The sequence below is a fragment of the Polypterus senegalus genome, chromosome 15, assembly GCF_016835505.1.
Source record: "Polypterus senegalus isolate Bchr_013 chromosome 15, ASM1683550v1, whole genome shotgun sequence".
In the NCBI taxonomy this organism is placed as follows: Eukaryota; Metazoa; Chordata; class Cladistia; order Polypteriformes; family Polypteridae; genus Polypterus; species Polypterus senegalus.
In genome coordinates, this window is record NC_053168.1 from 52,157,316 (window position 1) to 52,185,118 (window position 27,803).

The 27,803-nt window shown below is 39.2% G+C and overlaps 1 protein-coding gene across 1 annotated transcript; it reads right to left on the reverse strand.

Moving 5' to 3' along the window:
• Positions 1–12,672: 12,672 nt before the first annotated feature.
• malsu1 (mitochondrial assembly of ribosomal large subunit 1) lies at positions 12,673–21,857 on the reverse strand. Its single transcript, XM_039737235.1, has 4 exons — positions 21,591–21,857; positions 15,946–16,127; positions 15,556–15,634; positions 12,673–13,413 (listed from the first exon to the last, which is right to left on the reverse strand). Exons 1-4 carry the CDS (start codon positions 21,817–21,819, stop codon positions 13,253–13,255), a joined length of 651 nt encoding a protein of 216 aa, XP_039593169.1. The 5' UTR covers positions 21,820–21,857; the 3' UTR covers positions 12,673–13,252.
• Between the last annotated feature and the right edge of the window lie 5,946 nt (positions 21,858–27,803).

Sequence of the window (27,803 nt, forward strand, 5' to 3'; positions counted from 1 at the left end):
ACTTAATGGGTTGGGGCACGCACGCACGCACGCACTGAGAATTTCAAGAATTAATTTGTACTTGCAGTGTCCCAGAAGTACATCTAGAGGCGCAGAGTTTAATTTTAGATAAAACTGGCTTAATGTACACATGCAAACAAAATGATACTACCGGCCTATCTGGGAAGAAAGTAGGAGCAAATGTCCTTGTATGTCCATCAGCATCCCTGTCCCCATTTGCTGGGCTTTCTCAACTGTAAATTTGATTGTGGTAAAGCTATTATGAGTTCATGCTTTTACAGTAAAAGCGTCCGTCTACCTCAGTTTTCAAATTGTGATCCTGCAGGACTTCTACAGAAAGACTGCCTCGGGTTTGGTTTTGTTGTTGGTTTTTTTTGTTTGTTTGTTTGTTTTTCGCAGAGCCGTGCAATTACCTCTGAACCTTTTTTGGTTTTATTGTTTTTGTGACTGTTTTGTGCATGAAATCAGAATTCTCGTGCTGCACTGATTAAGGGGCACAATTTTGCAAAACCATTTTTTTTAAATCTACCTCTTAAACATAATACAGGCATTTCTACTTGTTAGTATTTCATTTTTCTCCCCATCTACCCAAAAACAGTATGCAAGGTTAGACCATTTAGTTTTTTTACCTGCATTTTGTATTTTTACTGAATGATTTATGAATTCTGGTGTATATCTTAAACTGCCAGAGAGGCAGTCTTCATAGTTTAGACAAATGATTTTTCTTGCCTAGTTTTATTAAAAGGTCAATTAACTTCTGAATTGTTTAAGGCTGTGACAGGCCATTTTATTTTTTATTTTTTTTCCCCCCCCAGTAATATCTGCCTTTTTGTTTCCTTCCCCTTTACTTTCTGGTCATATAGGTGCTGTACTTATCTGCTTTTTATTTGAAATGGACATTACTAGAATATAAGAGGAAATCATGTTTTTGTTTTTTTGTTTGCTCTTCAAATAACGTGGCTGATTGGAATATTTGTTGGAAAAATACTGTAATTAAGTTTGGACAGCAAAGCATGGATAGTTTTCAACTTAGACTGTGCCCCTCATGCAGCTCCACTTGTCAAATGCCTCTGAGTAAAATAAAGACAAATCCAACACAATGAAAGCTTGTTTCTTTTGTGTTTTTTATAGGTGTGGTCCTTGTGGTATTAATCAATTGTGGGACACAGCCAGATTTCAGAGTTCAATCAAAAGCAATAGTGGTATTTTTGCATACCTAAAGTGTATCTTTCAAATCCTAAGTCTCGGGGGGGGGGGGTTTTTATCTGCGCTTTTCATTTTTAAAATGCGAGATCTGGACAAGTTTTAACCCGAGACGAACAGCATGTTAACAACGTACTTCAAGCTACATACCGTGAAAGGCCTATTACCTCTGGATAGCAGGGTTTCAATCCATTCTAATGTAATATGTATGGCCAATCACATAACTTTACATGTCACAGTTTTTTGTAGAAGATGGGAATTAAATGGCTTCAGCAACCACTCCTCTTTATGCACAATACTAGTCTGATTCTGATCAAATGTGCTGTTCTCAAGAGTCAAAACTGAAGGACTTGATTTGTAACCACTGTTTGAGATCAACATTGAAGCGTCGCAATGTTTAGTTTTATGTTTTAATGAGGTCTGCTGCCTGTGTAAGTTGGAACTGGAAGACCACTGCTCAGGACTACAGGCAATGTTTCTTGATGTACCTCGGAGTACCTTTTTATGCTGAGCTTTTAGGGTGAGGACCCCCCTTCTGCGATCAAATGTCACTTTCGCACTGTTCACATTGCTTTGGCGTGAGCACATGAGAGAGAGAGAGAGAATTCTAGTGGCTTGTTCACAGTATCATTTACTAAAAAACTTACACAAGCATTCGGTCTCCTTGGATAATGCATGTAATATTTTTTTTTTCCCCCATTTTTAATGGCGCTCACCCCCAAAAACACCCCTGAAGTATAAATTTCAAAATGAAATTGAAGTGCTGTCTTTTTCAGGGTTCTATTGGGATTGTGAAGCAAGTTTAATGAATCCTTAGAAATAGGATTGACCAAGCTATGCAAGGGTGTGTGTTTTTTTTTAAATTCCCTTTGTGGCAGCGGTGGGATGGATTATACTGTGAACATGTCTCACACTCACATGCTGCCCTCAGCCTCCTGTGACTCAAAACTCTGGTTTAGGTGTCTGTCTCTCTAGGAGTAGCTCTGTCCCCACCTCAAACCCAGCAATGGAAGAGGCCGGAATGAAAAATGTATGTATGTACTTTTTGTTCCATGTGTGAAATGCTGTAAAGCAACAAGAAGAAAAAAATGTACATACTATACCTCTGTGTGGCATCTGCAACAGAAGGTGAGATGACTGAAAACCCCAAACCACTAAACAAAATGTAAGCATACTAACTATACTAACTATACATAATGTATAGTTGCTTCAGAGTGATGTGTGTTTTTTCTATACAAAAAAAAAACTACAATACTTGTGTTGAGAGTATTGAGAGGCAAAAAATAAACATTGTTCAGAAAAGGGGCTGGGGGTCACACCTTGTCCCACCTAGTATATTGTAACTTTGCCATGCTATGGGGATATGAGATTTTTGTTTTACCCTGGGAGTAATCTCATTTAAACTTGGTACCAGGATCAGCCATTGTATAGGGTGGTCATTACGCTATAACTTAAGTTTATGACCTAGAAAATCCGGGACCATCGAAGTGTGCGAACTGATGACATGAAGAATAGTCTTTGCACCGAACTGGAATCGTTGCCGCATAAATTGGTCATCCAGACAATCTGGATCTGCATAATTAGATCTGGACCACCCTGTACAGCACCCCTGGAGCAATTTTTAGGTTAAGGGCCTCGCTCGTGTGCACAAAGTAGGATCCCTTCTGGCAGTAACAGGATTTGAAACGCCAGCCTTCCAGATATCGGTGTACATCCTTTGCCACACAGCCCCGACTGCCCTTCTCAAAGCGAGTCACAATTCCTAGATGATAACCTAGTGGCTAATGACAGTTGGGGAGAAATTCACCAAATTAGTCTTCAGGTTATGTTCACTGTTATGTTTCATCAGGGCCAGGGGTTTCTGGGCAGCTCGTTTCTCCCCTTGTTGATTTGGTGCCACATAAGTGGCATCACCAGATTTTGTTCATCGGCAAACCCCAAGTGCTCAAGAATGAGCATCAGATCTCGCAAGGGTCTCCATATATGTAGGTGCTGTCCCACTGACATTTATAGATGAGCACCAAGGATTTGAACTTCATATGCACTGCTACAGGGAGCCAACATAGTGATCTGAAGAAGGGGAGTGACGTGTACAACCAGCTGAGGTGGCCACAAGACATGCCACTGTATTTTCAGTCCTTAGGAACAGCTTGGTGACACTTGCTGGTACTCCTACCATCCATGAGCTGCAGTAATCAAGACATGAAAGACCAAAGCCCAGACCAGGGGCCTTATGTATAAAAGGTGTGTATGCACAAATGTTGCGTAAGAACGTTTCCACGTTCAAATCACGATGTATAAAACCTAAACTTGGCGTAAAGCCACGCACATTTCCATGGTACCCCATACCCTCTTGTACGCAAGTTCTGCACTTGGTTTTGCAGACTGGCAGCACCCAGCGTCAAAGCAGTGTTATTGTTCCTGTGTGGTTTCTTTCTTTTTCAGATCCAAATCCCTGATGCGGCTTTATAAATGCACAGAAATTAACCGCATATTGTTTATTAGTTTAATGCTTCTGATTGTAATTAACCTGTAACAATATAATGGTCCACAAAATAGTCAAACTGTTATAAATACAATAGCTGCTTTAGCGTTGTTACTCTCACTGCACCTTTTTCTTCTTTCAGCTGCTCCCGTTAGGGGTTGCCACAGCGGATCATCCTTTTCCATATTGCTCTCATTGCACCACTTGGAGTATTTATATCACTGTATCTGAGTGTGAATCTCAGATCTACAGCAGCTGACTGGAAATAGAAATATCAGTATACAGCATCAAGCACACACTGCCTCGGCCATACTGTCTATTGAACTGCTTTCATATGGCAAACGCTTCAGAGCCTTTCCTCACGGTTCAGAAACGGTTTCACCCCAAGGACTCTAAATGCAATCAATCAGTCCATCAACTGCTCCTTGTAGAATGCTTTGTACTTGTAAGTACAATTACCTTTATAAAACGTGTGTATTACATATGATGAGGATATCCTTTTTAAGATGAAATGCAGCAAAATATACAGAGAGAACTATTAACTACACGGTGCCGCAGCGGTAGAGAGGAGCTTGAGCTTCGTTCACGGTTTGTTCCTGCCTCGCGCTGTGTATTTGCTGGGCCTGGCGGAACACTGGAAAAATAGATGGATAGAATAATTAAACATTATGAAGATATCTCAATGATCCTTAAAAGTTTTGAAGAATCTGCATTCTAAGCTTACAGATGGCTTAATGTCCATTACAGAGCTGATTGTGTGGCAATTGGGTATTTAGAGAAAAAAGTAAGGACAGGAATTGGGGGTTAGTACGTTTTGAAAAAGACAGTACTTCTGTAATAAAGTATTTCATCGAAGGTGTCACATGATGATAGGAGTTAAAGCATGTTCATGCCTCATGTGAGATGCTTGCTGCACCATGAAACTATCGTGTATAAACTTCTCAGTATTTTAATTATTCAGAGAGCTGTAATATCACAAATGTAATGGATTCTGTATCCTATCGGAGGAAAAGAAAGCCCAGAAGCACGTAGTGATTCACACACACAGGGCACATAAATGTTTTGGTTTGTATTTGGTCTTCTAACGTGCTACTTTAGTTACGATGGGATTTGAGAAACTAGTAAATTAAAGCGATTTTAAGAAGTTTATGGTGTTCTGCTTTAATGACAAAATAAACTACGTGATTAAAGTGGAAATTTCAAAATTAAAATTGCCATTTCGTGCTTCCTAACCCCACACACTTTTTTTTTTTTTCTCCTTCCTTCCTCTGTTCCTTAAGCTTTCATATGACACTCGGCCAGTGGGCTACGATTTGCCTTTTCACGGCGACTTTGATATGTGACAGCTTCTTTTTGTTTATTTCGGGCACTGTGCAACTTTGAACTTGAGCTTTCGAGTTTCTCCGACACGCTATGTCACTCGATCAGCTTCCTTTTGTTGTTTATACCACGGTTTATTTGAACAAATAGTATGTTTTTCTTTGCCTCCACTTGGTATTCGCTGAAATTCTTCTATTTTCCCTTCATGCTTTTGCCATTGCCTTTTCACAGAACACTGACCTTTAAGGGCTATTTATACTGATTTACATATTCAAAGAGGCATAATTCTGGGAGGAGTTGGGGTGGGGCAGCAGGCACATGCGTTAATTTCCACGCTGACTGGGATTTCTGTACCAGAAGAACGTGGAAGTTGGCTAACGCACAGATTTATGCATCTGGATTATTTTGAGCACAAGTACATTTCCGTTTTTGTGCTTGCGTCATGTTAGAGTGTGAAGTCTATGTACGGAGTTATGCATGAGGCCCCAGGTGTTGTGCTGCATACTCTGTCAGATACAGTCAGATCTTGCTAACATATGAAGTTTATCTGCAAGACTGTCTGACCAGTTGTTGTCCACTAACCATGCTTCAACAAACACCCCAAGGTTGCATACCGACTTAGCAGGTGCGAGTGCTAGTGAACCAAGCTGAGCAGAGATGGGTGTCTGAATGGACGCACGAGCTGGGCCATCTTCACGGGGTTGAGCTGGAGTTGGTGTTCTGTCATGCTGCTTGCTTGTTTAAAAGCAAATGGCTCCTTTAAACTGAGATGCCCACAATGGGACCGAGGAGAGGACCAATGGAAAATGCACATTGGCAATAAGAGGTGGAGTCTAGGCAGGAGCAGAAGTGTTAAATGCGGTGGCAGCGTGAGAGGAAAAGCAGGCTGTCACAGCAGTAAACCGGTGTAGAAATGGAAAATGAAGCTAAAGCCACTGATCACTTGGAAGGAGACTAAGCCTGTGTAAATCCTACTGCTGGGGCAAACTGGCAAAAAAATTCCTTATTAACTGGACAAATACCATCCATCTGAATAGATTGTGTGGAGTAGCAGAGAAGTCTTGTTAGCAATCATTTTGCTTCCCTGTGACCTTATTGGACTTTTTCTAATCCATTCCACTTTCACGAAGGATTGTGTGTACCTTTAAGGTATTGGGGACAGCTTTCCTCGGGTAATTGTTATGCTGTGTGTTTAACTTTCATTGTTTCAATTCAAATGTATACAGTAAATCAAATGTTCTTGTACTTGCACTGTGTAAGTTTAATAGAGAAATGTTAGATTCATTTTCTAATTTTATAGTTAAATGTTTGTTTGATCAGTAACTTTGTTTTATTCTCTAATTCATGCTTGTTGCTTATTCAATGTGGTACGTGGCGTGTAGACATCAGGACAAAAAAAACTGTCATGAAGCTCGACAGTCCTGCTGGCCAAGGATACTCGAATACAGAGGCAATCGTTTCCTCCTCCTGGCAATATACATTTTCATTTTTTTGCCTCTCAACTTTATTCCCTCGCACCCTTAACTGAACTAATGCAACCTGCAAGGTTTGGCCAGTTAATAAAATTTGACTTTTTGCTTTTTCCCTAAAATTTTGTCCTTGATCGTAAGTGTTCCCCAGCAGTGTCAATGTTGAAATGAGCGCATGGGTTCTTGTGTGTTGAGAAAAAACCCTTGACGTCTCGTGTAAATTAAATGCTTGGCACTTGAGGAAGGCGCCTTATGAATAACTAAAAGATGGCACCAGTCTAGAAGGGCATAACCGTTTTATAGAGGGTTTAGTTGGTTCAAGTCCAGTCCCATAGCCGCTCTGCTAAGCTGAATGTGGAGAAATGGCAGTCAAAAGGCAATTCTGCTGTCCTCCCATCATTCAATTTGGAAAAATCCTAGTTGGGCAAATGTTCTGGTAGTTAATATTTGGTTTGTCCCTCCATTCCTTTTACTTAACCATCCAAGTCAATGAGCTTTTTCACAAGTGTTGATGTGTGTGTCAGCCATTTGGAGTGCACACATAACCCAGCAACAAAGAGATGTGAAGAATTTCTTTGGGCCGAGTATTAAGTTTAAATATGATGGGTCATTTGCAGTGGGCTGTTGACTTGACAGGATCCCCCGCTGCTGGTCTGCAGCTCTGAGGAGCACTGCAACAGCACTAAACCCGTCAAAGTTAGCACACCGTAAGTGCACCTGCCCTTGTTACTACAGAGTCTGAAGAGGAGAACAAAGTTGTGTACGAAGGTTGAACTTGTGCTCTACTGTGACGTCTGTGCTGCCCTGAGCCATTTTTAAACCGATATCAACCTGATTTTGCTTATGTATTTTACATCTTTTGACTATTGGATTAATTGATTGAGTCATTAGGAAAAGCTGGGACCATACAGTGCCCCCCATAAGGTGGTGTTTTTCTCCCTCCTCAGCTCCAGAGTTTAATCACATTTGAATTGTTCGATTTGTAATTTTAAAGTGCACCACAAAGACTTTTGTTTCAGGGGATTTGCATACATTTTGGTCACACCATGTAGAGAACACTTTTTCTACATGCCACCCCATTTCAGAGCACGGCGATGGCAGGTCTGTTAATGCCATCATGTCACATAACCCTTGCATGCAATGACCGCTTGAAGTCTGCGATTCCTAGACCGCACCAGGGGCTGAGGATCTTCTCTGGTGATGCTCTGCCAAGCCTCTAATGCGGCCATCTTCAGCTGTCTTCTCTTCAGCATATGGACTGCCTGCTCAATTAGATTTAAAATGAGTGACTGGCTTAACCATTCAAGAATTTCCCATTTTTTTTAGCTTTGAAAAGCTCCTTTGTTGCCTTAGCTGTATGTTGGGATTATGATCTTGTAGGATGAAGCACCATGCAAGGATTTACTGGAACTGGAGCAGGTAAGATGTTTGTATTCACCTCAGAATTCATTGTGCCATTGCTGTCAGCCATACTTGCCCAAGCCTTAACACCCCCAGCACAGATGAGGTGCTCTGCTTTGGATCTTGGGCCATTCCTTTTCATCTCCACACATTGCTGTTGCCATCACTCTGATTCAGGTTCATCTTTGTCTCGTCTCTCCACAAGACCTTTTTCTAGAATTCTGCAGGCTCTTTTGTACTTTTTCACAAACTGTAATCTATTCCTCCTGTTTTTGCCGCTAACTAGGGTACTGCATTCTGGATTGTGGCCTTTGTATTTCTTTTAATAAAGTCCCCGAAACACACACATCTGCCACCTAAGGACCGTCTCTGGTCTGTCAGACAGGTGGTTGGCTCTTTTTCGGTATCATAGTGACGATTCTTCTGTCCTCAGCAGTGCAGGTCTTCCTTGGCCTGCCAGTCCCTTTGAAACTACTGAGCTCACCAGTGTGTTCTTTCTTCTTAATGATATGCCAGCCAGTTGCTTTAGGTAATTCTAACATTTTACTGATGGTTTTATTCTTGTTTTTCAGTCTCATAATGGCTTCTTTGATTTTCATTGGCTGAGCCCTCATGTTGAACAATGGCAGCTACAGCCTCCAAGGGGTAGAAGCAAGCTGAGGTATCTTATGAAGCACTGAAACACATCTTAGTATCACAAACATCTATGATAACAAAATGTCCCCAAGATTATGGTGTCCTGAAATGGGCGGGGGTCCGGTCCGGTGTAAAAAGTGTTGTCATTTCTACATGCTGCAAGTGAAATGTATGAAAATAACATTAAAATAATAGTCAGGCAAAGTGCACTTTAAATAAAAACCAAAAAATTCAGATGTGATTAAACTGTGGAGCAGAGGGGAAAAATCAAGATTCAATTGCATACCTCAATAATTAAATGCATTTAACCTCTTTATTATTTTATAATAGTTGCATGTTTTGCCACCTCACTAAAATATTAAAAATACAAAATGTTCAGAAATTGGAGATATGCCCACCTTATATTAGTCAAGCCTGGTCTGCTACACAGGGTGACGATTTTCACACAGATGTTTGTGCTCCCCTTCAATGCCTAAAAAGTCAGTTTGCTTTCACCAATCCTGTGGTTGATAAGTTAGTGTGTCTGTTCTTTAAAAATGTGATGAATGAAGATCTTGGATTGTCTCATTTAACCCTTTATCCACCAAGGCTGTTTTGGCAGTATCGTCCTGCTTATGTAATGAAGGAGCCGGCGCTGGGTAAAGAGTAGGGAGTACGACACACCAAATACTTCAAAGTATTTACCAGATTTCAATCCCATTACATACAGTAAATATCAATAAATGGCACACATGTTGGACTTTCTCTCCAAAAGAAAAGGATTTTCCAGTACATAACCAAGACAACTGCTGCTACACAACCCTGCAATTGCTTTTCTTTTGTGTCCCTGTCTGCCAGCTTGGTGCCAGTTTCAGATGGCATAGACCATACAATTGTGAAGTTATGTTTGGCATGAGGCGTCCCCATCTTTGGAAACATTTAGTCTCCTACCTGCTACAAGTAGTCGTCAACTTACCATCACATTTGGCTCCGATGGCCAGACGTAAGAGGGATATTTCACTGTATATGTATTCAAACCTGACCATATGTAGGGGACTGTACACAAGTCCCTCAAGTCCTATTGTTTTGTGTGCTCTTTTTATCATCATTCTTAGCACATTGTGTAGATTTTTTTTTTACTTTGTTTCCTTATTCCTGTTGCTTGCATGGGTGCCAACCCTTTTAACAGCTTCATGAATCCTTTCTTGATCCGTTATGTCAATGTGAGCCTCTCTGTGTGAGGAGGAATTGGACTGGCTGTTTGAGCGCTCATCTTTTCTATTTTAACATTTCAGCCAGTGAATAATAAACATTAAGAGATAAAGGAGTTCAGTGGGGTTTCATTATCCCCGTTGTGATTCACAATGTGCCACTTTGTATGAACTGCCACAACACAAACTTCCAAGGTTAACTGGATTGAGCAGTACAGCGCGTGCAGTGTGCTCCGATTACAGTAGGATAATCTCACTTGTGATCACATTCACTTTCTTTCCTCCCTCATACTGCTTGATTCCCTTCATTTTTGTGTGATGATTAATTGCCTCTTTTTCCTGTAACTGTGTAAGACAAATGTCACTGAGCAAGATTAGTCACAGCACACTGAGCTGGCATGGAGAAAATGGTCGTTTGAACGTGAGACACAGTAGCGGCCGTAAATTACAAGTACAGTGAAACCTCTGTTCACGACTGTAATTCGTTCCAAAACTCTGGTTGTAACCCAATTTGGTCGTGACCTGAAGTAATTTCCCCCATAAGATTGTATGTAAATACAATTAATCCGTTCCAGACCGTATGAACTGTATGTAAATATTTTTAAAGATTTTTAAGCACAAATATAGTTAATTTATACCATAAAATGCACAGCGTAATAGTAAACTAAATATAAAAACATTGAATAACACTGAGAAAACCTTGAACAGAGAAAACTAACATGGCAAGAGTTTGCGCTGTAGCACTACAAACTGCTCGCTGTAAACACTTTTTTTAATTTTAGAGTTTTAAGCACACAGGGAAAACAAAATGAACATTTGAAAAATCTGTAATTTAATGAACCACCCAAAAAAGAAACATTGCAACAACTGACGCTATGAACCAAAAAATTACCATTTGAAAAATCTGTAACACAAAAACTAACCTTGCATGAGTCGAGTTCTGGCATGAAGGAAGTGAGGAGAAACTGGGTGGAGAGGAGGTTACAGTTTTTCCACCTCTTCCAGCACTTGAGGCCTCTGCCTGGTTAACACTGGAACTCCTTTTGCAACATGAGCTGCTTTTAGAATAGTCGAAATCGTAGATTTTGACTTCTTGGACTCTGTGGCAAGATCAGTAGCACAAACACCACGCTCATACTTTTCAATAAGTTTTCTTTACTTGGATTTAAATTTTCTTCAAACCTTTCTTCTCCCTACTCTTCACTTGCTTAGAAGCCATGGTTAACTGCAAAAGCACACGCAAGACTGTAGAGCACAAAGCATTCACAGCGAAAGCACGCAGTTCTGACTGAGAACAATGCACAAGGAGAGGCTGAACACGTGCTTAAATACAGTAATCGGCCCGTACGAAGCGGAAGGGAAACAAAATGGAGCACAAAGAGTTCACAGCAAAAGCATGCATGTCTGACTGGGAATAATGCAACATGTGTAGAAATCATCGGTGTGCACAAACCGAAAGGGAAACTGGCTTATTCGTATACCGAGTGTGTGGTCGTAACCTGATTTGTACTTGTTCCGAGATGTTTGTGAACCGAGGTTCCACTGTACCTGTATTTACATTTTTGGTTTTTTTTTTTGAAGATTGTATGGCACTGTAAAAAATTTTACCTCTGGTGATTTACAACATGGGCTGAGTGGGCAAGTAGACATTTATGGTGCTGCTGCCTGAACTCATCAACTGAAGTTCCCTTACGCCCTAACAAGGAAAATCCAGCTCTTCTCTATCCTAATAAAATACGGCACTGGTCATCCAGCTGTTTCACATCACTCTGAATAATTCCATTTACAATACATCTTCCATCTTTTTAATATGTGTGGGTTTAGAACAGATTTCACAATGGGCTGGGGGTGCCAGACCCTATCCACTAGAACACATCTACTAGAGATTCAGCCCTAACATGAACGTTTTTTTAACTTGTACTCTATTCTGTTGTTCTCCCAGACCCTGCCACAATAAGCACACAACCAAGAAACAGACTGCAATGAGCCAGTGAATAATTGTGCTGCTTTGATTTTTTTACTAACTTTCTCAGAAAGTGTCCATTCCTGATTCTGATAACCTGCAGTTGACTTTAAATCCCCCTCATTAGACTAGGGCAGGTGGACATGGGCATGGACTCACTGAATTATCCCATGTTGTACCTTATTTTGAAGTACAGTGGAACCTCTAGATACGATCACCTCTATACACGAGAAATTCAAGATAAGAGGAAAGTATGAGTGAAAAATTCGGATCTAAATACGAGCATTGGCTCGCATAACGAGCCACGAGCCAGGCTGTGGTTATGCATGACGCATTTCCCGATCCACCTCGACTCGGAGATTCACCCAAGCTGACGCCGCCAGCCAGTGAGGTCACTCAGTGTTCCTTGTTCTCTCGTAGCGCGAGGATCGACGCGTTTGTGCGCTTGTGATTTCATTGTTTCGCTGTATAAGCGTATCCAAAAATATCGCGGACATGCAGACAGAAAGTAGGAGACGACTGCCCGAGAGAGAGAGATGCGCACGAGAGAGAAGAACCATCAGCTCAGTTATGCTCACATGACGCTCAGCAGACAAGGTGTATCCATACTACCTGTACTGCAAGACATCGCTCGTTTTATCAAGTCAAAATTAATTAAAAAATGTAGCTCATCTTGCAAAACACTCTTAAACCAAGTTACTTGCAAACCGAGGTTCCACTTGTATATATTATCAGTGTTATTTGTTAGGAAAATTGATTTTTATGTTATTTTTGGGGGTGCGGAACAGATTAACTGGATTTCCATTATTTTCAATGGGGAAGTTTGTTCTAGATACGAGAAATTCACTATACAAGCTCAGTGCTGGAACGAATTAAACTCGTATCTTGAGTTTATCTGTACATTATAACCCTGAAGCTACAAGCAGCTGAAAGAAAAATGCAGCCATTGCACCACTGAGCTCAGTGCTAAGGCTGAATGGGAAGAGTAACCGAAATATCCGTAGATTTGGAAAAGCAAAAAGATTAGTGTGCTTTATTTTTTGTAAGCAACAGCCAAACATTTCAGAATAAATTACTTTAAGTTCAGGAATTAGCAACAGTTACATATATTTACCTTATCTAGAAACAGCATGAAAGTAAGGCCAAAGCCCACATTTCTATACATGGATAATGGAAGAATTGTATTTTTTGACAACCAAGAGGGTATGACGTACAACTTCACACAGCCACTCTGCTTTCAAAGGGCCACTTATATATCCAACTTTTTTTTTCCCTCCTTAGCTTATGTTTAAATTAAAAATCCAATATGGAACAATGGCTAGTTTTGTCAGCAAAACAATCCCATTTTGAATAAAGTCATTATTACTTTCATTCCCCAAAAATCAAAGAGTTTGAATTCAGGAAGCAACACAAAAACAATACATTAGAAAATAGTAAACCCCTCATTTTCTTCCTAAACCGTCCAATTGTTTTATTTATATAATAAATAAAAAATACACGCTACTGGCTGTCCCAAGTGTAATGTACACAGAAGCAGGACTGAACAATAATCTGAATTTCAGATCCATCTTGATGTGCTGCATTATCAACTCTGAACATCCTCCACTTCTTCAAGGATAAAATCTTTAGGAAATGTTTCTGGAGCAATCGATGTCAGTTGGTCATCATATGAACGCAAAGTCCATAATTTTTCAAGCTCATAGATCTCTCTGGTTTCATGAAGCATGAAATGAACAACAATTTGACCTTAAAAGAAAACAATGATATTTTTAGGAAATTAGTAATTTGAATGTGGAAAAATGGTTTTCAAAAGTACCTTTCCATAACATGAACCTTCATACATGCAACAGATATTCAAGTACCAAAGTAATACACCATAACATTTTAGTATCTACCAGCATATGATCATTATTATTCTTTCCACTTAAATTCTCAATAGATAGATTGATTCAGACTGCTTTGCTTACATGGTGGTTCTTTGAACTTGCATGGAGCTGGAGTGAGTAAGCAAACCCAAGTATGCTCGATTGCATACACATATAATAAAACAAGGACTGTGATGAAACTGTAAGAGTTTTATCAAAAGTTTCAAACATGTAATGTACAGCCTTTGGTCTTATGATTGAATGCTGTGTTTCTTAATTACCGCAATCTCAAAACCGTTAATTCTTAACATTAAACTCACTGTTTATACTTCACTTTCAAAACACTTTTTTGAAATCTGGCTCAGTTTCTGGGACAACAATCTTTCATTCTGGAATAGGTAAATCCTGATCCTGTTCCAAAAAGCAGGATCAGTGAGATATTTGCATTTTTGGCCTCATGGATCACACAGTTCTTGCTTAATTTGTTCTAGAAACACATATTTGAACCAGATTTCACATTACTCCTGCATTCTAAAGCATACCATTGGTGGGTCTAGCAGTTTTATAAACCGACACTCACCCTCATAGATCAGCACTTCCCAAAACAAATATGGAAGAGAATTTAGCTCATGCATAGATCTAGTATCAATGTATATCTAGTATCAATGTTCATCACAGAGACAAAAAAAATCAAGATACTGGGATTCTAGTAGAAGTCAATGATAATGAATATTTTCACAAATATTACACATTTCTTAACAAGGCACCTTAAAAAAATAATTTTAAGAATTAACTTAAACAAGCATGTCCCAGAAAGCCAAAAATCAAGAAATAGTACAGATGGCATTACTTTGAGCAGAAGCCTGTATTACCAGGGGGCTGAACTTGAAATTGTTAGTTTTACATCTTATTCCTTGGTTACCACACAGCACCTCATTCTCTGCAATACAATTTTGTCTTAAACATTTTTTCCAATTCCTGAACAAATCTGATCCACTGTTTTTGAGGTACACCTCACTTATTTAGCTGATATGTGCCAGCACAGCACTCCTCACACCAGATGCTATGCCAAGATGAGTGTGAAACTGTGTGCTGGTATAAGAGAGTTAAAAAGAGTCCTGCCTGCCTTTGTTAACTTGGTGACATTAGGTGCGTTAAGTGTTGGTTTACTGCATCTAATTCCTGAAATGTTTTATTGGCTATACTTTGTGGTTTACATATTGCCCTAGACAGGACACAGATGCTGTCCTTCAGTCATACTGGACTAATTAAGTGTCACCAGCTGCTAATCCAAGGAACAATAGAAAAAGTCAGCTTACCTCCACCTACTGCTTGTCTGCTATACTAAATATCTGAATTACACAAACAAAAAAGCACCAAAAAGAACAAACACCACAAATGTACAACATAAACAAAATGCAATCCCCAAGATGAGTAGCACATCCATCGTTTGGAATCACTTAGTTTTTAAAGACAACAATGTTCAGTAGCCAGCAATCTGCAAACCCTACCACAACTGAACTATTCTGAAGCAACGTTTGCACTGATTTGTGTTTTTTGTACCTCACACACCTTTATCGTAAGAGCATCCCTTATCTACGATGGAGCGTTCAATCAGAAAAAAAAATGAAGCTGATTTTAAATTAAACATCAAAGTAGTGAAAAAAATTGGTAACTGCGCTGCTGCAACAAAATTCAATGTGTCTGAGAAACTGATGCGAGGAGGCAAAAAGATGCAAAAATAAATAATTTACGTCACATTTTTGAACGGGCATGTAAGTCGGGGTCTGATTTTATGATCAATTTTTCAGGTTTCAAGACCCGACTTATACGCGAGTATATACAGTACAAATATGACACATGCAGAGACCAAGTCAGGATCTGATCCCAGCCTCCTTGGAATTGAGACAGTGCAGCACTCAACACTGCTCCACCATACTGCCTACTCCTACATTAACATTATCTAAATGAATATTCCATTTCAGCAGTATAATGCTGTTGTAACTAGAGTAAGTGACATTACCAAAATCTATGCACAGCCAATCCTCTGAATCTTTCCCTTCAATGTTGGCATGAATGTTGTCTTCCTGAAGATACTTATACTGAAAGAAAATATGAAAATTAAAGAGTTAAATCAGTGCAACAAGTCAGGCATTTAAGCCCTTTTCCATACTGGATATTAACACAACATAAAATTTTTATTAAAAAAAATATACACATAATGTAATTTTCTTATCTGCTGGGTAGTTTACATTCCATTATTCAACTGCTTTATCCAAGAATCTTAAATAAAAAATACATTTTAAAAACATGATTCCATCTAGATACAGTAAGATTTTGAAAATATTCAAGTGTACAGCAATCTTGAAACCCCTTTTACTTATCAATTAATGGTTAATAAAGTACATCTTACCACTTTTAAGGCATACTGTGCCATTGCTTGAATGTGCCTAGTCGAAGTGCCACTTACAACGACAAAGTAATCTGAATACTTGAACTCTTCTGGTACTTTTATAACACAAATATCAGCTGCATTCTCTTGCCGCAGAAGAGAAACCAACACATCAATGTTAAACTTAGGATTTGTGTGTGAAGCTGTGGAGCAAAAATCACACACGTTAGACTTATACCCCTGCTAAAAAACAAACATTACAAACAAGTGAATCTAGAAAACTTGTAAAATTGTCCTGTAATCATCAATATATTTTCTGTATGTAATTCTATAAGAATTACCAGCTGGCATACAGCCATCTGCTTTACTGGTAATTAAATTAAGTCTGCTCCAGTGGAAACATGTTCACATCACACTAAATAATTATATAAAAGCACTGAATCAGAAGTTAGCTTCATTTTTGTAGATGAATATCCTTCCTTTCAGTATGTTAAGAAATCTCCATCGAATCCAGAAAATAGGCTGTAGATTACACCTGCACAAGTCAACATCAAATGCAAACACACAGCAGGACTGTCCCACTACAATGTTGCAAGAGCATAAAAAAATAAGGCATCAATGTGAATTTCAAAATTTTGGGTGGCAATGCGACTCTCTGTTCCAATTTATTGATTTACATACACATCTTGCCAGCTCATAGTCTGTTCAATTTATTTAATTTCTGTACAGTATCTTTATTGAGTACATTTTAAAAAAAATCACAGCCCTGGGGCCTCATGTATAAACGGTGCGTACGCACAGAAATGTTGCGTAAGAACTTTTCCACGTTCAAATCGCGATGTATAAAACCTACACTTGGCGTAAAGCCACGCACTTTTCCACGGTACCTCATGCCTTGTCGTACGCAAGTTCTCCGCTCGGTTTTGCAAACTGGCGGCACCCAGCGTCAAAGCAATGCTACTGTTCTTGTGTGATTACTCATTATATTCATGACGCGGCTTTATAAATACACAGAAACTAACCGCATATTATTTATTAGTGTAATGCATCGGATTGTAATTAACTCGTAACAATATAATGGTCCAGGGAACAGCCATAGTATTCCAAATACCATAACTGCTTTAGCGTTGTTACTCTCACTTCTCCTCCTTCTTCTTCTTTCAGCTCCTCCCGTTAGGAGTTGCCACAGCGGATCATCTTTTTCCATATTACTCTCACTGCACCACTCGGAGTATTTATATCACTGTATCTGAGTGTGAATCACAGCAGCAGCTGATCGGAAAGAGAATTATCGGTATACATTTTCATGGACACGCTGTCTCAGCCACTGCAAAACGTTTTAAAGCCTTTCCTATACGGACCTCGCGGTTCAGAAACAGTTTCATCCCAAGAACTTTAAACGCACTCAATCAATTGCTCCTTGTAGAACGGTTTGTACTTATAAGTACAATCACCCCACTGTAAACTTGCACTACAGTTATAATATCTCACAACCTGGGCCACTTTATAAAGCGCGATTTACATATGATGACAATATCATTTTTAAGGTGAAATGCAGCAAAATATGTTTGTTAAATTATACACATAAAACTTTAACTTCATTTAAATAATCTATATTCTTCACTGGGAGTGTCGTTAAGGATAGAATAATTAAACATGTACTACGAAGATATTTCAATGTTCTTTAAACGTTTTGAAGAATCGGCGCTAAGCTTACAGATGGCTTAACGTCTATTACAGAGCTGATTGTATGGCGATCAGTTACTTGGGGAAAGAAAAGCACTGACTGCAGTGACGGCTACGCTAATATATATTGAATATAAAACAGAGAGAAAATAACAACACAGCTAAAAACGCAGCGACAAATTTCGACAAAAGATAAATGCTTGTCATGAGCACGAGGCTCATGAAACACATGTTTAATAATGTGCTTTAGCTCCTATCATCATGAAAATTACATCACGTATACATCTCAGTATTTTAGTTATTCAGAGAGCTGTAATATCACAAATGTAATGGACTCTGTGTCCAGTTGGAGGAAGAGAGCCGGTTTAAGAAGCAAGTAGTGATTCACACACATAGATCACATAGAAGATCACATACAAAACAAAGCATTTAACGTGCTACTTTAATTACGATGTGATTTGAGAAACTGGTTGATTAAACGATTTTAAGATGAAGTTTATGTTGTTCTACTAAACGACAAAATAAACTACGTGATTAAAGTGGAAATGTCGAGATTGAAGTTGACATTTCGTGCTTTTTCCCCACCGTGTGCCTTTTTTCTCTGTACCCTAATAAACTTTCATATGACACTCAGACAGTGGGCTTACAACTCTTCTTTTCACGGCAACTTTGATATGTGACTTCTTTTTTATTTTTGGCACTGTGCGATTTTGTGAATGTGAGCTTTCAAGTTTCTCCAACACGCTATGTCACTCGATCAACTTCATTTTGTTGATTATACTACGGTTTATTTGAACAAATAGTATGTTTTTCCTTTGCCTCCACTTGGTATTCGCTGAAATTCTTATTTTCCCCGTGCTTTTCCCATTGTCTTTTCACAGAAGGCTGCGCTTAAGGGCGATTTATATTGATTTGCATATTCAAAGAGACGTAATTCTGGGAGGATTGGGGCGTTACATAATGCGCGTGCACGACCGTTAGTTTTCACGCTGATCGGGATTTATGTTTTCACGCTGATCGGGATTTATGTAACGGAAGAACGTGGAAGTTGGAGTACGCACAGATTCCTGCATCTGGATTTTTCTGTGCGTAAGCACATTTCGGCTTTTGTGCTTACGCCATGTTATAGTGCAAGTTCTACGCACGGCGTTATACATGAGGCCCCTGGTGAAGTAAAGCAACTGGTCACCCTCTCCCGGACATCTTAAGGGTTTATGATGGAAGTCTAATAAAATGAATGAATCCTATGGTCCTTGGATTCCAAGAATACTAACATATTTTATTCTCCCACTCACAGGAAAGATACCAGTCACACAGTACAGCAGTGACACCAACTGCCAAAGCAGGCCATCAACACGAGAAATGGTTAAGAGAAGGACCAGTAGCAGTTTATAATTACTTTCATGTTAGAAGGCATCTTAACCCCAAAAAAAAAAAAAAAAAGTTGAGGAATTTACTCCTTACTGGTCTCAGGAGACAATGGGAAAGGGATCTTTCAATTAAAATACCAGAAAAGGAATAGACAGACAGACAGCGGTCAGCCATTCATAAGATATACAAGTTCAGCAACAAAATTCAGCATTTTCCTTAGTTCCATGCTATATATCAAGCTTAAAATTTTCTAAAATGAACCTTAAGAAAGATGACATCAAGCACTTGCACGGATATGCCACACGTTTCAGGAATGCCCTACACTTACATAGAAGTGCTTGCCCAAAATGGTTTCTCTCTCTTTCTCATAAAGAGAGCCTTAGACTTAAAATCCCTTCCAACACCTTAACAGTAACATTTGGAGTAATACCAAATGGGTTAAAAGTCTGCTATAAAAAAAAGTGTCTAATACCTAACAATACTTGCACAAAGGCATATTTAAATCACCTGGTAGAATCCTGGCCCACCTTCTATTAACTCAGTGGGAAAATGACACTCTTTGGATGCCCCCAAACGCGTTGAAATGATATTTTCTATGAGGATCAGTTTACAACTCTGACATAATTTCTACAAGCTGTTATTTTCTATGCAAGGGACGGTTTTCAATGGGACACTCCATTTGCATGGTCCTCTTTTTGTCAGAAGAAGGCTGAATGAGGAGTGTTTTTTGGATTCCTTTCAAAACATCTTACTCTTGATTGTCTTACTGAGTTGTGTTTTGGCATAGGTTGTAGTTTCCAAAGAGAATAAAAAAATATACTTGCCTACAAATGATTAACAGCAGAGATGCAATACAAACAGTTAATCAGCAGTTGTTACACCGGTTGTCGGATAACCCCACATCGCTATAGCTAAAAGCTCAAGCTGCTGCAGCTTTATTATTCCTTAGAGAGTCTTGAGTAAACCAGCTTCTTACCCCAACCTGTATGCATTAATAAGTTTAGATAAATAGAGTAGTTTATGTCAAGTAAAAAAACACTGAATATTAGTTTCGTTGAAAACTTGCACATCACTGGGCTGAGCTCCAAATTGACCAAATAGTTACTGCCATAGTTTGAAATAAATGAAAGTTTTGAATGATAAATAACCTAAGCATAACATACCTATACGGTGAGTTTTTGTTTTTTGATTATTTCATGTGATTTTTATATTTATTAGGTGATTAATTCAAAAACAAAACTCCCTTTTCTCCACTATGTAAGATTAAATTGTCCACTGTATTTTGTATTGTTTTGCACTATACTTAAATATCACTTTATTTTAAAGATAATTTGCTTGTGTTTTGTCTCAGCAAGTTCAATGATGAGCCACAGCCATTCCACTCTGAATGAATAAATGATTTAGTAGGAGATCTAATCCTTCCCAAAATGCTGCAGAGCTCTTGGGAGTCTTGATTAAAAACTAAACTTATTATATCTAAGACAAACCTCTCTCTTGATACCGCAATAAAGAATATGAGTTGGCAGCATATTTTAAGAAAGACTGATCCTTGGGTTAATGTTCTGATGCTTACTATAGAAACTTAGCAGAGGTTACAATGCAAAAAAAATTGATATTATGTGTAGACTCATCTAAAAGAGCCCTAACTGGAGTAGCAGTGATTCTGCATAGTTCACATTTTGGACTCTTATGTGGAATTATTCCCTGAAAATCTTTGGGGTGGTGTGTGAAGTCCAGGATAAAGGATTCCATCAGGATGACGAGGACACTGGTATGTCAGTATGATGGTGGGCCACACCAGAAAAAAAAGTGTAAATCACAGGCCACAAACTAAATTTTGGGTAAAAAAGTAAATAGATTAAAAAGGATGAAAATTTGAGATGCTGCAAGTCAACATATGTATCATGGTTTTCTTTACATACATTTAGAAATTAAATTGATTTGCATCAGTATTGAATACGTGAGTAGAGTGTGCAATCTGTTCAATTTTAATCAAATCATTTCAGTTGTGTACTGAAATTGGACAGGATAACATCCTCATTTGTGTTCATGGATGCAAATAAAAACAACTTTACAACTGATACAACTTTACTGAGTTTAACTTTGCAGAGATGCGTAATATACTGCAATAGTTAATTCTAATAGGAATAAACTGATACGGCAGTGGCGTGATATGATAATAGAGTAAATTCGTTCATTTATTTCTATCTCCCATATGTAGAAAATGTGTCAATTTTCCTGTCTTTTGAGATTGGACCCATCAAGTTTAAGATGTCCGCGTGTTTGGTTTCCCCCATCACCTCGTTAAGTGATGACTCGAAAATTGGACCAGGTGTCTATGGTCCTACTTTCTGGAGATCACGTTATTCGTTTGGCACCAGTTTCTCCTCAACGTCTCTTCCACAACATACCTGTATGTAATGCAGCTTTGCAGCTAGTTAAACCTTGTGCTCGCAGAAATAGGACTCTACTAGTACAACTACTTTTCTAACCACGGAAAATCATATTCCAGGATAAAGGAAGGGTTTGTGTGTACATAAAAGTTAAACGCGAACCAAATGTACTCTCTTTTAAATGTTTAAGAAATCAAAATAAATAATAACACTTACTTAATGCGGAAGATCCACGCAATGAGGCAGCCAGTCTGTTAGCTTGAAACGTTGGGTCTTCCACTTCGAGATTATAACTCCGACGCAAGGACGACTTAGTAAACGCATTTTGCACTAAAAATTGTCGCAAGGCAAAATTACGTGAAAACGGTTGCATGAGACGTTTATTCTGAGGTCTTAAAAAATAAGCACTTCTAGAAAAACACGAAACAAGACGAACAGCCGCCATTCGGATCCAAACCACAAGCCGTGACTTTCTTACGTCCCCGAAATACAAAAGCAGAAATCTCATTGGCTGACTCCCGCTGAGGGAAAGGATTTCATTGGTGAATAACAATGTCACATGCCATTCGTTGACGTAATGATTGCCTTTCTATTGGTGTTCTTGCCCATTTAGGAAGGGCACGTAGGAAAGCATCTGATGACGTAGTTCAAAGGACAGGTGTGAGTGGCTGACAGCCCGGAGACAGTAGGGGGGGATCAAGAGACGGGATAACAGTTAATCAAATCGGACTTCCCTTGAAATGACAGGACAACTACGAGTTTACTGATCCGCCCACTGACAGTCTCCAGCAGTCGCTCTGATATGTTAACCCTTGTGTGGTATTTTTGTTACTCAGGATGTTTTCATTGGTCTGGTACATCCGCAGTTTTTTGGGTTTTTTTTTTAAGTAATAAAAACAATGTTTTATGTCAAACTACATAACAGATGTTGACTTTTTTTCACAAACGATATAGTCAGTAAATACATTTAGTATTTACTATTAAGCTCTGCTAGATTAAATTTCTCAATGAAAGTACTGTTTGATTATTGTTATAAAATTTGATTTTTGTGTAGAAATCAATAATAATAATCAAGATGTTAGTGGAATATAGCATCAATGTTGAACAAATATAAATGAGAGAAGGTTTCCAGAGCTATTGATGTTTGTTTTGAACTGAACACATTGAAAGGACATGTAGGGTTATATTGAAATGATACCATTAGCCTGGTTTATGGCCTAATTCATGGCCTCTATACACCACATGAAAAGCAGACTTTCAAAGTGTGTTCCATGCAAAGGTATTTCTTGTACTTGAAGCATGTAAATTGGGTCTTTGTGTCCTTCTTGGGTCCACAAACATCACAGTGTTTCCTTTTGCAGCGACTGGTAGCCACCTAAAATAATGAAAATGCTAATTAGAGGTCTACTAACATCTTTAAATGTCTCTAATCCTCACAAAAATATAGATATTGAGGTTCACTCACACTTACTTCTGGTCCTGGAGCTGGTGGTCCTCTGCCTCCAGAATCCTCCTCCTGAATCCTCCTTACAATGGCTGCAGAGACAGGGGTCCTTGTTAGGTGTTGTCTCCTCTCAGTCTGATGTCTTATCAGTTCCTTGCCCAGCTCTCGGAACTTCCCTTTATTCCAGTTTGGATTTAGTACCATCCAAATGACAAACACATTATAAGCAGAGATGTCCAAGATATTAAAAAAATATTACAAGTGGTCAGTGTAGAGTTCTTCTTTTGCAGCTACAACCACTAACCACTAACCTTTCCAGGTTATCTCCACTTTTTGTAGCATGGCAATCTATACTGATTTGTGGTTTATGATGCTCCAGACCACAGATTTTCCGGTACCTATGCAGCGTACTCATAAGTACCATATTTTTTCCTTTTTTTGTATTGGCTGTAAACAGAAACTTCCTTGAATTGACAGGCCTGCTCTTTGTACTCATCAGCTGAGGTAGGAGCTCTGGCTGGTTCTTTCTCCTTGTTCCTACCATTGTCAGCTTTCAAGGGTTCCTGTCCCAACTTATGTGAAGTTAAAAATATTGTCACGTGTGATGTTGTGACTATGGAGACCCTGTGTCATGTCCAGAACAACCCACATTCTTTGGTTTTTCACAGGGGCTCCTCCAGCAGGCTTTCCAGTGTATACCTGCATGTTCCGTGCATAAGATGAAGCAACGTGACAGACAGCCCAGATCTTGATTCCGTATTTGGCAGGTTTAGACAGCATGTACTGCCTGAATGATCAGCGACACCCGAAATGGTATAAATCAACAGTAACTCTGGGCCTAGGGTTGTAGCACAGCCAAAGGCGTTCCACCCGCTTGTCCCACGCTGACCTGATTGCAGCTAGCTTGTCTCTCTATCATCGAGCTGGCCGGGTGTCTCGGTTATCAAAGCGGGCAATCCTGAAAATATTGCAAAAGTCTTTCAGTGACATTGTTGCTGGAAACGTTTTCGGCCAGTTTTCTGTATTCCACAAGGATTCAGTGGACTCGCATTGGTTCGGAACACATCAGCAAGTATAGTCAATAGTATGCGTGTAAATTAGTTTGGCCCATTTCCTTCCACCTCTCTCCAAAAACACACCTCCCCTCCAAATTAGTGCATTCCAGAGTGATTTTGTGCATGGTGTTTGGAATAAAAAGTTCAGAAGAAGACATGATGTCATGTACATGCGTGACTGTGTGACAATGTGGGCTCTGCTCCACGCTCCCATCGCTGTTCGGGAGCCCTTCAACCCAACACCGTCGGTAATGTCACTGATGAGCTAGACAGTGGAGGCAATAACAAATTGAGCAAGGGGATGGTTCAAAAAATTCTGGTCACCTTATACAAGCACAATGCGTGCAATAGGAGCTATTTCTTGGAGGCGATGACTCAGAGGCGACCGTTAGGAACTCCCTGCCGAGGACCACTCTTTTCACCCAAAAGCAAGAAACATGACTCTCACTCTATATTTCTCACTCTACACACGTTTATTACACACCCTGACTTTCCACAGTCTGGCCAATATCGTTAATGAATGTGTGTGACATATTTAGTCTTGCTGATCAGACATAAAACCACAGTGAAAAGGCACAAGGTGAGGCAGACAGTACCGCGTCGCACCAAAGGGGGCGCATGTGAGCCAAACAGGTGCTCATTGCTGCTGTTCTTCTACGCAGAGGCTCTGGGCACCAATAAGTTAGCGATATCAGAAAGTCAAGTGCACTGCAGCGGTCCGTTTATTTTTTGTTCCGAGTGACTGCCAAAATGGAAGATTAAGATTTTTGAAACTAAAGGAAAATAAGGAGGACTTTTACAAGAAAGTGACAGAGATTTTCATGAAGAAGGATACGCGCATGGACTTCATTTACAAATAAAGGTAAGACCATAAACAGTTTTCAATTTTATAAAAAAAAATGGGATCAGACTAAGAAAAAAACAATCCAATATTTAAAAGCTAAATTTTGACCTTAAATAAGATATTTTTTTTGTTTTTCTTGTTATCCTTTTGTTGAACAGTCTGTATTAAAATTGATTAAAGCATCAGAATTAAAAGTTTTTAAAAACAACTAAATATTTCAGTTAATGTCAAAATTGAAATCCGTTTTTTTTTTGTACCCCACTTTGTACTTTCATTTGTATTAAATGAGTGTGAATTGTGGAATTGCAACGACAAATCAGAACACATGAAGAGTGCAGAGCAAATGCTCTCTCTCCGCTCTCTTCTGATGTTATAAATGTAACATTCTTTCTTAGCCAAACATTTACCTTACCTATGTGTGTGTAAAGAAATGCTGATGAGATATGAAACATAACCAGTGGTCAATGTGCTTGCTGCCAATTGAATAGTGAATAAGCTACTCTTTTGAGTTCATCTATTTGTAAATCTGACTCTGAAGGAGTCCGTGCCTCACCAGCCTTGGAACCACACATCTGGGGTGAAAGTTTGCTGTTGGGGAAGACAAAGCGCTGAGGTAACACGCAGGACTGCTCTTCTTGTAAAAAACTGGTCGAATCTCATAATATTGGTGTTTTTTCTTCAAAAATGACATGTATACGCTCTTTTACAATGTGTGTATAATCTCAAGATGCAGACCACTAATGAACTTTCTTTTCTTTAAAATAGACACTGTCACACACGTGCGAGTAGGAGGCAGCTAAAGGGCTCGAGTAATTGTAATAAAACATTCGACCGGGGGCGGCGGAGTGCACTGACTGTCTTTCTCAGTTCCCTACAGACCTTTCCTGGGAAATCCTGCAAGGTTCCGGTGCCTCTGAAGACGTCACTTCCGAAGCCGGCCTCTTTGATGACGTCACTTCCGAAGCCGGCCCCTTTGATGATGTCACTTCTGGTTCCGGCCCCTTTGCTGATATTAGTTCCTCTCAAGACTTTTAAAGTCTCCATCTTAGGCTACTATAGCTAGTTCTGTTTTGGACTCTGTGACATGCACATCGTGTATTTGATTCAAGAAAACCATTTTGCAGCTGGGAAAAAAGAATAGACGGGTGGCTGGCCCAAACTTTCATAATGTCTTGGACTCATTTTTATGACAACACATTTGGTGTGTTTTTAGGCTTTTGTTTTCTGGTTGTGCGTCCATTATAAAATGCCAGGACAAGCTCAGTAGTTTTTACAATTTATACAAAATGCTTAACATTAGAACACAGTTTCGTGTGGCAAGTGCATAGCTATCATGTTTGTGGAGAAATAACTTTAACTTCAAAAATCCAAACTTATTTTTTAAGTATTCAAGTTAAAAAGAAATACCAAAAGATTCTAAATATGAAAGTAAATAAATCACTTGAAGACTAAAAAAAAAATGTAATGTTTAGAGGTATCACCAGATGACAGTAGTTCTATTTGTACTAAAGATCCTCTCAAAGGATGACCTTATATCGGTGGTCTCCAACTCCAGTCCTAGAGGGCCACGGTGTCTGTAGGTTTTCATTCTAACCCTGTTCTTAATAAATTACCCTTTTTTTTTCTTAATTAACTTCTTTTGAATTAATTTTATTTGCCTGGCTCTTGAAGACTCAGACCCAATAATTGTTTATTTTTCCTTAATTATCAGCCAAACAATAATGAGATACAACATGAACCAAAGCATGACCAGCAAACTGTGCCCATCATATTATATCTGTAAGAAAAAAGGGTGGATGTCTCAGGAATGTTGATTTTCTCAGGTCCTCAAAAAATTTGAACACTGTTGACAGAATTGGCACTCCAGCCACCGTAAAAAACATCACACTGTTCTGAACTACTGTGGGTCTGAGGTGTCGCCCATTGCATGGCTGGCACTCAGGTGCTAGTCTAGGATCCTGAGGTGGTTTGTCACGTGGTGGATGTGGCAATGTGCTATATCAGCATATGCTCCTAACATCTCATCTCCTCTCTCTCTCTCTTAGAAAAGTAAAGAAAAATATCAACAATTTTGAAAATGTCTGGTATTGCACAATGAGAGCAGTAAGAAGCCATGGAATTAAAGAACGGGTTTAATTAACGACAAGACTCTGCACCTAATTAAGCAACTGGTTGGAGTGAAATTGGTTGGAGTCTGAGGACCTGACTTAGCTGGTCTTCTGTTTTCTCACTCACTTCACATTTCATTTCCGTTTAAGGAACGAAATGAGGCAATTCAGAGGAATGATAAAGACATTCCAGGGAACAAATCTTAAAAAACAAGTCAATTAAAATGAATTAGCAGCAAAAACAGGTCACTAATTAAGAAAAGGGTTGGAACGAAAACCTGCAGTCATTGCGGCCCTCCAGGACTGGAGTTTGAGATCCCTGCCTTCCCTTCTGCTTCACAGAGAACACACATACTGTATAGGGTGGTCCAGATCTAATTATGCAATTTTCATTACGCTATAACTTATTAAGTTTGTTACATAGAAAATCACCTGAAAAATCCCGGACCATCGAGAAGTGTGCGAACTGACGACATGAAGAATCGTCTCCGTACCAAACTGGAATCGTCCCCACATAAATCAAAGTCATCCAGACGATCTGGATCTACAGTGGTGTGAAAAACTATTTGCCCCCTTCCTGATTTCTTATTCTTTTGCATGTTTTTCACACAAAATGTTTCTGATCATCAAACACATTTAACCATTAGTCAAATATAACACAAGTAAACACAAAATGCAGTTTTTAAATGATGGTTTTTATTATTTAGGGAGAAAAAAAAATCCAAACCTACATGGCCCTGTGTGAAAATGTAATTGCCCCCTGAACCTAATAACTGGTTGGGCCACCCTTAGCAGCAATAACTGCAATCAAGCATTTGCGATAACTTGCAATGAGTCTTTTACTGTGCTCTGGAGGAATTTTGGCCCACTTATCTTTGCAGAATTGTTGTAATTCAGCTTTATTTGACGGTTTTCTAGCATGAACCGCCTTTTTATGGTCATGCCATAGCATCTCAATTGGATTCAGGTCAGGACTTT